The sequence below is a fragment of the Carassius auratus genome, chromosome 28, assembly GCF_003368295.1.
Source record: "Carassius auratus strain Wakin chromosome 28, ASM336829v1, whole genome shotgun sequence".
NCBI classification, from domain to species: Eukaryota; Metazoa; Chordata; class Actinopteri; order Cypriniformes; family Cyprinidae; genus Carassius; species Carassius auratus.
Genome location: NC_039270.1, coordinates 12398740 through 12411910, shown reverse-complemented (window position 1 = coordinate 12411910; position 13171 = coordinate 12398740). Strand labels below are relative to the sequence as shown.

The window sequence follows — 13171 nt, the reverse complement described above, 5'->3', positions numbered from 1 at the left end:
CTGTGATTAATTGCTTATGCATTTATCATGGTCTACGGTATTACCACGGTATTTAAATGTAGTTGTAAAAAAGTTTCATATAATACAGTATAACAGGACTATTACTTTTTTCTTAAAACAATAATAACTGAACATTTAAATACAATAAAGCCATATACAAAAATGTATAAAGTTAAACATGTTACATCTATTGGTTTGTATGACCTTGAAATATAAATTACACTTTTTTTATATTTATACTTACCATTTTATACTATTAGAGAACTTGTAATGGCTCCTTTTATAAGAAACTTTTAAAACTATTGACTACTAGCTATATTTTTTCTATTTTCTATCCAACAAGCAACAGATCATGTAAGCTTCACTGTCTTCACTCGCACAGGTACATTTATACTCCATTAAACTTCATTGCATGGCTTTTTCGAAGCATCAAAAGATTGCAGATGGCTGTTTTAATATCCATATTTATTTAAACTGACCTTGTGTGACCCAGAGAATCCTTCCACATGGGGAGCATGACCACTGGTTTGATTGCACACTCCAGAATGGCCAATGCTAAAGCAAACTCTCTCGCCTTGCTGCACATCTGGACAGCCTTTATCCAGTTTGACCTGCAGCAATGGAAAGGTTACAGGATGACACGGTTAAATGCTGCTTCCAGAAACCTCTACACATTTCAAACAAATACAAGTCCTACTGGCACTTGTGAGACTTTTACCTGTGTGACGCCCAGTTGGGATGCAAGAACGGAGCAGGGACATTGTTCTCCAGCTGGATGATGGTAAGTCTCAGCGTGGACACAGTCAGGGCTTTGGAGCCGTACAGCGATCCGTTCCACTTGAACTCACCAGCAGGGGTCATGCAGAACTTGTGGGAGAGGTGTCTGCGTTTGTCGTGGTCCTCACGGTGTTGGTGCTTGTTCAGCGCAAGTGTGTTCGTGCTGTACTGGTTGTGGTAGACGCGAAATTTGCCCTCTTGGCCCAGTTTGAAAAAGCCACTGCTCTTGTTTGAGTCTCTCTTAAAGGAGCCAAAAGATGATAGTGGAGGAGTCTGAAATAAAATTCACATGATTTACAGAAATTCAAGCATAATTTTGCAACTTTTTTAATACTGGTAGCTATTGATCAATATGAGCAACAATAATATTTATTCATGCCTCAAAGTGATAGTTCACCCAGAAATTAAAATGTGATGTTTATCTGCTTACACCCCAGGGCATCTAAGATGTAGGTGACATATTTGCATTTTTGGGTGAACTACCCCTTTAATAAACACCACTATTGACCATCAAAACAACAATAACCTCTTTACAAGTTATTGTTGTTTTTCATTAAAGGGATAGTTCACCCAAAAATGACAATTATGTCATTAATCACTCACCCTCATGTCTTTCCAAACTTGTAAGAACTTTGTTCATCTTCGGGAAACACAAATTGAAGATATTTTTGATGAAATCCGTGAGCTCTCTGATCCTCCACATACAGCTGACACAATCAAGACCCAGAGAGGCAGTAAAGACTTTGTTAAAATAGTCAATGTGACAATGTAATTTTATGAAACTATGAGAACTGATGCTGTCTTGAACATGCGTTGAACTGAAATTGTTGATAAAGTCATTATTTTTGTTTTCCTTTGAGCACAAAAAGTATTCTCATAGCTTCATAAAAGGTTGAACCACTGATGTCACATGGACTATTTTAACAAAGTCCTTACTGCCTCTCTGGGTCTTGAGAGTGTCAATTGCATTGCAGTCTATGGAGCGTCAGAAAGCTCTCAGATTTCATCAAAAATATCTTAATTTGTGTTCTGAGGATGAAGGAAGGTCTGACAGGTTTGGAACGACATGAGGGTGAGGAATTAATGATAGAATTTTCATTTTTGGCTGAACTACCCTTAAAGAAAGACAACAGTCCCACCTCTTTAAGTGCTCTGCTACCATCTTGAGAGCTGCCATCTTTGTCCTGCATGACTTTGCGTTGGCTTAGCTTGCTATCAGGGTTCCGGAGTCGTGTAATCATGCGTGAAGATCCGGTTTTTGTGCTATCTCCATTAGCTTTACCCTCACCTAAAGATTAAAAAAGGGTTAACATTTCCACCTTATTTTTCCCGTAAGAGCAGCTACAGCTATTTGTAAACGTATTGTGTCTGGCTTCCGGTGTCACCATAAATGGACAACTGCAAAACTTTGTTATGGGTGTGCATAAACACCTGTATCCTCTTGGCTGTTGAGAGAAGACTGTGAGGACCGGTCCACCAGGTCAGGCTCTTCTGGACCTCGCAGGCACTCAGAGATGGAGAAATGACTGCTGCAGCTGTTCTCGTCTGCCGTCTGCGCGGGTTCGGTCTCTAGTACAGAATCTCCTTCTCTGTGAGCAGCAGACTCTGAGCTCTTAGCTTAAGGACACACAGTGACAGAAGATATATCACACACATGGCCATGTTGCGAGTAGAAGACTTGCGTAATACACATACTACTTTTTGCATACCGTGAAACCAAAAATAGCAAGCAGTACACTAGCGTTACACAACCTAAATAATATTGTAGCACAGCATTAACCCTGCAGTATGTATCAGTATACCAGTATAACATTTGGTCAATTGAATTCAAAACAATCCAGATGGGCCCGACAATCTTCATAAACGCGATATACCCAAGATGATGGCAAAGATCCAGTGCTGCTCTACAGATGGCACTATTAAACAAAGGTTTCTGGGAAGGGTGGATGGACTCTAGTGCCAGGAGGGTCTTTGTTTCAGTACAAGAAAACCGCAGATCTGTTCTTCGCTTGAAAATGTACTGCAGCTAAGGCCTGTCTTAATGTAAAAGCTTGAACATTGAGAAATGCGGCTGCTGTACCTGCCAACTCTTTCATCCCTTCAGTCCCTTCCCCTTTCTCCTCACCACTGGAAGACGATGTTACAGCATTTCCCGTGGGATCCTGGGAGTCAGATTTAGTCGGTATGGCTGAGCCGGGTGCAGCGAGCTCAGGAACATTAGTGCTGCCCACCTCGACAGTCGGGACAGCTGAGACTGAGGCTGAAATATCAATGGACAAACACCTTTAGTGTTTTAACACTAACAGATGAGAGATGCAATGATTTGGTTGTAGTTCCAAATGCAATAGACGAGGATTGTAGCTGCGTTTGAGAAGAATTAAGATCAACACACACTACAAGTATTCAAATAATGTCACAGAAGAAAAACTGAAAGAGTCTGGAAAGCATTGCACTGATTTTTAAGCATCGCATTTGCATATCGAAAGCTGAAATGCTCTTAGAAAGAGTGGATTCAGATACATTTTGAATTGACTGGCCTGTATGTATGATCAACACAAACCAGTCAAAAAAAAAACACACAATTTGAATTAAACAGACCTTGAAACACATGAAATGTCATGAAATACAGCTACTAGAGTCACAGGAATCTCTCTCACCATCAGTAGAAGTTTGCTCATTCGTTGCATTTCCATTACTGAAGTCTTGTTGTGGACACGATCCGTTCGAGTTCATCTGATCGGGTGCAGCTGGTTCACCAGCCACAGTTTTCGACTCCAGTCTGGCCCTCTCGGCCTCCTCTGCGGCCCGTCGCTTCACCTCCTCAAGCTCTGCTTCCTGCTTGGTCTTCAGACGGTCCAGGATCACGTCTGGAGGAAATGGACAGAAGAATGCTCTCAAGATACAGAAACAACACAACAGCTGTCCAACGTTTCTCTACACAAAACATTCATGCTTCCTATGAATACATGCTAAATTGGTTACAGGGAAACTCAGATAGGTTTTCAATTTTCATTTTTGGGTGAACTATGCCTTTACTCACTGAAATGCAGTTGCTTGCAAGTTATGTAGTTTTAAAACTAACGAGTTAGCATTTCAAAATACCACATGAATCAAAGTTTGCATGCAGGAAGCAGAATGAATGCATGAAACATCTGCAGCTTGATACTTTCCCACAAAGCCTCTATAAGATTAATCTCACTCTAGTGCAGGTGGAGCAGCTTTTCATGGCTAAAAATACCTCAGCGGAAAGACACCTTACAGTGATTTACATTACATTTAAATTCCATCACATTAACTATTACTGAGACAGATATAGTCCCTGTATACTATGGATGGAGTTTTTCAACGTGGTTTGCATCTTAACACAGTTAATTAATACAAGGTAACCCAACAAGGTAACCCAACAATTATACAATTATGCAAACAATTATGGGACTACATAAATACTTTTTATTTACCATAACTGGATATATAAAAATCCAGATACAGACACACTGGAACATAATGTTTTATGTTACATTATCCTTTTATGTTCCTCTTTTAAATTAGTACTTAATGCTATGTACAAGAAAAAGTGTAATTCTGTGATCTAGTAATGCAATACAGTGATATTTTAATACTAAAATTGAACCTTAACCCTAGGCATTGACAAGAATATAAAAAAGTAATAAAAAAGTAATAAAAATACTTCACATACAGTAGGTTACTAAATGGATTTGCTCCACAACAATTTATTTGAAAGAAATTATGTTTATTGAAAAGGCTTAATTGAATAACACATTATTTTAATTAAATTAGCTTCAATGAGAATTTTATAAATGTGTATTTATTAACATTGAGCCTTAGTGCTGATATCCTAAGCTGTCATTACATATAAATACTTTTAATAAATAAAAATGCCCACATACATTTAAAAAATAAGAGCGCTGAAGTCTTAACTTAAAGAAATGAAATATTCCCTCTTCCACAGAGCAGACAAGAGACAGCAGAGTCAGCAGTGTTGTGTACTATTTTAGAGAAGGGGGGAAAATGAGTGTGTGTTGCTAAAATGATAAGTTTCCGCAAAAAAAAAAAGTTGATTCAGACAACCTGTGTGTCCATAAATACGTCCTTTAGTTAGTCAGACATTAGGAGAGATCGGACATCTGCTTAAAAACATAGCAACTCAGAAATGAGACGATGAGGAACATGACGTTCAGTGGTCATCAATGGTCTCATTAAAACAACAGCTAATACTGATGATCCTCAGAAAAAAGCAAAGTAAAAAAATAAGCATTTTTTTTTTACTTAATAAAATTAGAAGCAATAAACTTATGTTTGCAAACTGTTTTAGAAAAAACTGTGACAAAAAAACAAACTTGAACACATTTTATTGTGAGCAAATCCTGCAAAAATAAATCTTAAGTTAGTATTTAAAAAAAAAAATGTGAATGTGCATGTAAATGCAACTTTTTTTTTTTACCCTACCCTCTTGGAACATGCATTTCTAAGATGGGGATAAAAAGTGAGCTATATGATTGCAGTAGTTTCTTACCATTGGCAATGGTGAGGTATGCCTTGTTATTCCCCCGGGCCTTGTTAGTGAGCTCCTCAGTGATGTCCATGTGAGAGTGAACCTCCTCTCTCATCTCCTCCAGCACAGAGCACAGGTCGTTCTCCCAGTACTCTTTATCCAGAACCTCCAACATCTCGGCCAGCTGCACTTTAGTGCTGTAGTACCAGGTCTGCTTGTTTTCATCCTCACCATCTTCCTCTCTGAAACAGATCAAAACAAACAGGTTGCGTACATTCAATTCAGGCACTTAATAGACTTTAAACCGTATTCTTATGTTCAGAAAACCTAGTGAGACAAATAAGTGATGCATTCAAATTTTGACAACCACAAAAACCTTTATATTTTGGCTTTCCCTGAAATACTTTTCCAATTATGTGTTTAAAAGTATGTCAGTAGCTGGGTTTGCTACCAAAAGCGGAGCTAATCTTTCACAAAAATACAAATAAAACCTAGTCTAACTTAGTAACCAACAGTAAATAAAACAAGACAAGCACAGAAAATAGAGATAGAATATGCTTGTGTGACATCTTCACTTGTTTCCGCGATCATCGCTGCCATGCTTGTGTACGTACGTGTGGGGCGGAGATTCCAAAATAGGGGCAAGGTCCCTATCAACATCGTTTCGCAAAAATCTCTTAGTGCACCTTTAGGCTATGTTCACACTTGGCGTCTTTTTTGAAGCTTTTTTTAGTGTAGTGTTTTGTTACAAATAGCAGCCGAGGGCATCTTTTGTTGCTATAACAAGAGCTGCAACAGATGCCTAGTGCTGTGTGGTGCAGACACGTCGAGAAAGATTTAAGTTGTCTCTTGTGTTGGCTTCACGGTGAGTAGAAATTCGGTTCACAACGAGGTTTTTGGGCACACAACATTACACGGGGAAGGAAATAAGTCTATCGACCAGCACCTTCTCCACTTTTTCTTGTTGTTCTGGAAACAACAGGTTTCAGTACTCGCTTGTCATTGGTCAGCTGCCAAAAAGGCACATGACGTAGGGCAATTTTTTTTTACTTGGAAAGATGCAGAAAAAGACGCCAGCGGTGGCGTTAAAAAAAAAAAGTGCTCAGGACTTTTTGGAAAACACAGTTTACTCCATAGGATTATAATGTAAAATGCCCAAAAAGTGTGAACATAGTCTTAATGTTTGCTATCTTAAATTTGCTGAATTTATTTTAATATTTTTGGAATAAAAGAAAAATCTATCATTTCGACCCATACAATGTATTGTTGGCTATTGCTACAAATGTTTTGTGTTTTGTGCTCCAGGGTCATATATTCTCATCCACATCTTATTTGCCCAATGTGACTATAAGGCATAATGAATTAAGATATTACAAACATATGATCTTCTGTAAAGCTGCTATACAAACAAATCTGACTGTAAGGCTGCTAAAGGCCTTAGATATGGCAAACATGACACCTGTTTCTTCTTATCTATGCCCTATCTTCAGTAGTTTACACTGTGAATACTCACATAATAATCCTCCTGTTGAGAAACCAGTATTTTCTTTGATGCCGGTCGTAACCAATGGGCTCCTGCCGGATGTACGGCCGGCTCTTCTGGAACTCGGTCAGACAGTCAGTCACGCCGGACACTTGGTGTGCTACACAGATCTCACACTGCCACTCGTCCTCGGGCACCTCCTCCAGAGGAGGCTTGACACACTCCAGGTGATACACGGCTGAGCAGGTCTCACAGCACAGCAGGTCGCCGAGCCGGTGGCAAACCCGGCAGTGGTCATCATACTGGATTACGCCCTCGGACATGAGCTCCTCACGGGCCAGGTTGGTGGTGAGGAACTGGTCCACCAGGAACTGCAAGACCTTGACTTTGCTCTCCAGCGGGCTAAACGGATAGTCTTCACCCTCCAGGTCAGAAAGCACATGGTGGTACTCAGGGTCGCTTTCACAGTATGCACGCACCACTTCTGGCCAGGTCATGCCGTCGATGAAGTAGAGCGTGGAGTTGACGCTGTCCTTGAGGTCTGCCGGACCAAAAGTGGTGTTGGAGGTGTCCTCCTCCCTTAAGATAGCCTTCAGCAGGCAGATGTGCGTCTCCGCCATCAGCGTGCATTGCTCCTGTCCGACCAGAGCGGCACAGAAGTCCTCGAAGCGGAACAGAGAGAGACGCAGGACAGTGCTGAAACTGCGAAGCACTTCGTAAATAGCCGAAGCGTTGAGTAGCTGCTCGTTGGGAATGAGAAGGTCTTCGGAGGAACTGGGCAGCTGCAGATGAGGAATCTCCTTCTGCTCCAGAATCGGAGAAGGCGGTCGCCTTGGTCTTGGCCTTTTACGACCTACTGAAACAGAAAAAATAAGAATCGGTTTTTTGATTGGCCGGAGGAAGGAAAATCTCAATGCACACTGCAATTTTACTAATCACTCTAGTGTTGTTATGGTGTGTCTGTTTATATAAGATTTGACTACAGATTTAACACTGAATAAAATAATGCATGCATAAAATGATCAGTTTCAGAAAAAAAACACAGTGTTGATTCAGACAACCAGTGTGTGCAGTTAGACAAGAAAGATCAGGAATCTCCTTAAAAACTTGAAACTTAAGAAATAAGACAAGGCGGATTCGAGGAACATAACGTTCAGTGGTTGTGTATGTGGTATTAAAACGACAGCTAATATGTGATTCCCATAGGACAAAGAAGATTGTTGCATTACATTTGTCTGCAAAGAACGGTTTTGAACAGAATCAAATGAATCGAGTATCTAATGAACACGAACAGGATATCAGCCTGTGTTTTTACAAGAAAGCAACAACTCACTAGAATCTGTAAATGGTAAAAAAAAAAAAAAAAATATATATATATATATATATATATATATATATATATATATATATATATATATAAGAAAATGTATGTTTTAATGACTGAAATAAAAATTGTAATATGCACACCGTTTAAATATCTGTTTTATTTTTATTTTTTTGTAAATTAAATTACTTTTATTGAGCATAGTTACATTAAATTGATCAAAAGTGATAGTAAGACATTTAGAATGTTGAAAATATTTAAATTTCAAATAAATTCTATTTCTTTTGAACTTTATGAAAGAATACTGAAAAAAAGTGTCTGTCTCCTCATAAAAATATTCTCAATTGGCATGCAAGAAAACGTTCCATATTTTTAAATTAAGCTGTTTTCAATTCATGTTTTATAAGCAGCAAATCAGCCCATTACAATGATTTCTGAAGGATCATGTAACTCTGAAGACTGGAGTAATGATGCTGAAAATTCAGCTTTATTTATCTAAAGGAATAAATTGCATTTTGAAGTATACTACAATAGAAAACAGTGCAACTGTCACTCACAAAATTAAAAAAAAAAAAAAGACCTCAGCCCTAATTAATCATGACAGCACCAAAAGCTCCATCACAAGTGTCACTATGACGTCATGGGCGAGCACGGCACTGTGGCGGGACGAGACGAAGCGTCAGGTGCGACGCGCTGGCGCTGGATTTCAAAACAACCGGCCGCGTGCTGCCCTGTCATCAGCCGCGCTCCGAAACAGCCGTCAGACTGCCCCACACACACAGATGAGGGGGCATAGTGAGTAACACTCCGATACAAGATTTGACGGTGCTTTGATTAAAGTTTACGGGATATGCTTATAATTTTATTATTAATAAATCAACAATCTCATCAGCTCGAAATCAATTAGCAAGATGATGGGCTAAGTAACTTATGTGTGAGACTAAAAAGTGTTCCCTTTACAGTCTAACCTATATATAAAAGTGTAATCCTACAACAAAAACGCATGATTTAGAGAGATTTATATTTAAAACGCAATCCAGAGTGTGTCTGGGTTTAATACGCTACAACAGACCAAGTTACCGTTACCGTTAGCAAATACACAATCGAACGGTAAACAGAACTTTCTGTTGATATTCAAAACGGCAGTGCTTTCGTACAATGTGACGAAGCCACTTTTAGCGTCAGTGTTTGATTATAAAGCTGTTGTTATGATCAAAAAAAATAAAGCCCGCGGACGCTCTTCTGATTACTCCAGAGGAGCACCGCGCTCCCGCTAGCCCCGGGCCTCTGCCCGCACCGAGGAGCACCGGGATCCATTTTGAGCGTTCAGCGCAACAAAAGAGCGACCGTTTGAGTCGGATCCCTCGCGCGTCGTGGTTGACAGATCGCTCGTTCGCGAGGCGTCCCGTACCTGCGTTGCTGCCGTGGCTGCTCTCCGTGCAGAAGCTGGCATCGTCTTCCTCCAAATCGTCCATCTCCTCCAGGTAGTCGGGCTCGCCGTTGGCCTCCTCATCCTCTTCTTCTTCGTCCTCTTCGTCCGTCAGAGGCTCCTCCACGAACTCTTCCTCGTCTGATTTCAAGCTGACCGCGTCTTCGTCCTCCTCATCGTCGCTCTCGTGGTCGTCGTACACCACCCCGCTCGCGGTGCTCCGCCGCCCCCTGCCTCTGGCCGTGCTTCTGCCTCTTCCTCTGCCCCTCGACGCCGTGGACCGCGCTTTCCTCCGGCCTCGTGTTGGATGATGATGGGTGCCCCGTTTAGGGGTAACATAATCCTCATCGGAGATCCCTTTTGGCTTCGCCCTCAAGCCCCGGCGGGGTCTCAGACCGCGCACCGGCCCCGCTGAGGGCTCCGGTGTTAGCTGGGCTTTGGGCGGCCTGCCTCGTCTCCCCCTCATTATGGATGAAAGCCTATTCTCCTCAGTTTCGCGTTTTGCCTGCACTTTACACGCACCGAACCCGGAATTTCGGGCACCACCGCAAAGTTGATCCCGCGCTGGTGAATATGCACTAGTCCCGCGGAGCCCCGGTCTCGGTGATCGCGAGAAAGCTCAAGACGAAGGGCCGGCGCGCCGCTCGAGCTCGCTCGCAGCCGCCATGTTTCTTTCCTCGTCTCTGTCCGCCGACAACACACTGCAGGCCTGTGCGGGAGCCACGTGACCCGCCGGAGCCTCGCCGCTCGGCGCGATGTGTGTCGCGTCGCGAGTGTGTTATCCCTCTTCCTGAGCTCCTGCTGCCTGAGTGTAACTACACGGCTCGGCTTTAGTCTGGTCTCGGAGCTGCGGTGTCTTCTGTTCTCCGTCTTCCTCGGCGTGTGAACTTGACTGAGATGAGGCTCGACAGACACCGACAGACTGAAGTCACAGTGAATGAAAACAAGCATGTAGGGTTTATTATTGTTATTACAGAACATGCATTTTCTATAAATGACACCGTTTGTGCGCGCATATGAAGAAAGTAGCCTAGCCTGTTTTGATCTTTCTTTCTTTCTTTCTTTCTTTCTTTCTTTCTTTCTTTCTTTCTTTCTTTCTTTCTAACTTTCTCATGTGGTATGTGAATATAAAAAAGGATCAACAATAATAATTTGATTTTTCCGTGCTGAATTTTACATACCTGCAACTTAAACTAATAAAGACACGGTTAACATAATAAACATTTAGTTAAAACAAATGTTTTTATTTAAACAGTGAGGCAAGATTATGCCAACAGGTTTTTGTTTTTTCAAGAATGTCAGCCTTCAGTTTTTTGGTGGTCTCAAAAAAATATCAAACAATATAATAATAATACTTTTATCTGCTGTTTTTGTTTACTGTAAACAAACATTGTGAAACATCAACCCCTCAGTTGCACTGACTTTGACTTTTTATGCTCTTAGCTCTTCAGAGTGATCATTTTGCCCATCACTAAAGACTGGGAAACCTCACACGCTCATTTACTCTTCAAAAAGCATTCATGTTTTTATATTTACAGTTCATAACCACGTGCGTGATCAAGCCACTGACTTGTTTATATAAAAGTGATCAAGAAAGTGGCAGAATTTCACAATGCAGAGGCCGTGCCGGAATGACAAAATATCACGATCAAAATACAGAGGAAAAAAACCTACAGGACCGCCAAAACAAGCACAGGTCTTGAAGAAGAGGCACTAACGTACACATAAAATCATCCTCTGAGCACAGAGCTGTTCACAACAGTCAGAGCTAATCAGTACAGTGTGACAGTGACCTCTGCTGGTCAGTTTGGGATTGTCAGGAGTGAATAAATCGTAAAATAAACAAGATGTCTGAAGCTTCATACAGTGAGCGGTGAGTGTAGATCTGAATCCGAGTCTCGTGTAGAGTAGCTGTTCTTCTGAACAATGCTAATGAAACGTATTATAAGTAAATTACTCATAGATCGTAAGTATTCATATAAAAATCTCCCAGAATGCATCGTATCTCATGTAGTCGTGGCCGAGTGGTTAAGGCGATGGACTAGAAATCCATTGGGGTCTCCCCGCGCAGGTTCGAATCCTGCCGACTACGAAATTTATTCGTTTTTTTTTTCTTTATTATAGTTTCACTATATTTACCATCATGAATAGGACGATATGACGAGCCGTCCAAAACACGTCTATTAACACGCATCAAAATTAATCTAATTCATAAATATAATTTTTAATTTGATTAGAAAACGTTAGGCTACGTTATGTATAAAATATATATTAAAAAAATAATGTAATAAGATCCTTAAAATTACTCACTGCTTGCTTGCACAGTGTAACTGCGCATTTAAGAACAACAGATTTGACATTTTGTAGCTGTTATGAAAAAAAAAAGAATTAAAAAAATAAATTGCCAACAGGTGGCGCCCTCGTATCATTTTACTGCTTTCATTCCCGGAACTCAATCTTAAAATCATGGATCATATTTCTTATTTTGGGTTTCAATATTTATATCTGAATTTATATCAACAAATAGTCATCATCTATTCATTCCAAACCTGCATTTCTCTCTTTCTTCTGTGGAATATGTTAGTTAGAGCATCAGACTTTCATAGCATCTTTTTGTCTAGGCCTATATCATAACACAAATAAACTTGAAACAACATGATGGTGACTAATTTGCTTATTTTTTTCTTTCGTTAGCAAGATATCATCATCATTTTTCCCCCTCCATCTAACCATCATTAAACCGTTTCGTAAGGAAAGAGAAGTGGCAAAACAAAAGGAAAGGCAAGCTGACATGTCAGATAAACGTGTATCATGTGGAAAGTCAGTGTTCCAGAGATCAGCGTTTGCATTCTGGAACACATTTGCATCGGTGCAGCTGAAAAACCAACAGTGTTTTCTTTGTCTCACACCATGACATCACACAATTCGGAAACTTCATTTGAACACTTTGCCTTCCAAGATACTGGATCATCAACCGCTGTGACCCTAACGTGTGTGTGAGTGTGTGTCCTGCTATCAGGAGGAAAGAGACAGCAGGAGGACCGGCTTCTGTCTGCTCTGTTCAGTAATCATTATGTAATGCATCTGGACAGGTTCAGACTGAGTTGTGACATTTTAAGATCATGCATCCAAGAAAAGCAAGGTGGAAATTGTGTGGTTAGTTATTTACATGACGTGTAAAAAGTTTGGGGCCAGTAAGAATGTTTTTTTTTTTTAAAGAGAAATGAATATATCTATTCAGGAAGGACACATTAACCAAACGTGCCAGTAAAGAGAGTTGCAATGTTACAAAAGATTTCTATTTAAAATAAATCCTGTTCTTTTAAACTTTCTGTTAATCAAAGAATCCTGGAGAAGAAAAAAGTATCATGGACACTCTGCAGTTTTCAACATTAATAATAATATTAAATGCATCAAATCAGCCAATATTAGAATGAATTCTCAGAATCAGAATTAGCTTTATTTGTCGAGGAATTATTATTGTGTTTTCTGAAGGATCATGTGACACTCGAGACTGGAGTAATGATGCTAAACATTCAGCTTTACATCACAGGAATAAATCTCATCTCAAAGGACAGTAAGATTGAAAATTATTATTTGAAATTGTAATAGCATTTCACAATTTTAATGTTTTAATTCATTTTT

General features: G+C 40.2%; 1 protein-coding gene and 1 non-coding gene across 12 annotated transcripts in view; one reads left to right on the top strand and one right to left on the bottom strand.

Moving 5' to 3' along the window:
- Positions 1-10324, bottom strand: part of LOC113046805 (nucleosome-remodeling factor subunit BPTF-like) — a 31958-nt gene extending 21634 nt beyond the window's left edge. For 6 of the 11 annotated variants that reach the window (XM_026207809.1, XM_026207815.1, XM_026207811.1 and 3 more), the window contains exons 1-9: positions 9509-10323; positions 6804-7629; positions 5312-5532; positions 3435-3644; positions 2858-3037; positions 2209-2394; positions 1917-2065; positions 719-1050; positions 480-611 (exon numbers count right to left, since the gene is read on the bottom strand). In XM_026207809.1, coding sequence (XP_026063594.1) covers positions 480-611; positions 719-1050; positions 1917-2065; positions 2209-2394; positions 2858-3037; positions 3435-3644; positions 5312-5532; positions 6804-7629; positions 9509-9992 — 2720 coding nt within the window. In that variant the 5' untranslated portion in view covers positions 9993-10323. Of the gene's footprint in view, positions 1-479; positions 612-718; positions 1051-1916; positions 2066-2208; positions 2395-2857; positions 3038-3434; positions 3645-5311; positions 5533-6803; positions 7630-9508 lie in introns of all 11 variants that reach the window. The other 5 variants (XM_026207810.1, XM_026207820.1, XM_026207812.1 and 2 more) reach the window with 4 other exon arrangements.
- Positions 10325-11536: 1212 nt separating this feature from the next.
- trnas-aga (transfer RNA serine (anticodon AGA)) lies at positions 11537-11618 on the top strand. Its single transcript has one exon. It is a non-coding gene; the product is annotated as a tRNA-Ser (tRNA).
- Positions 11619-13171: the final 1553 nt, after the last annotated feature.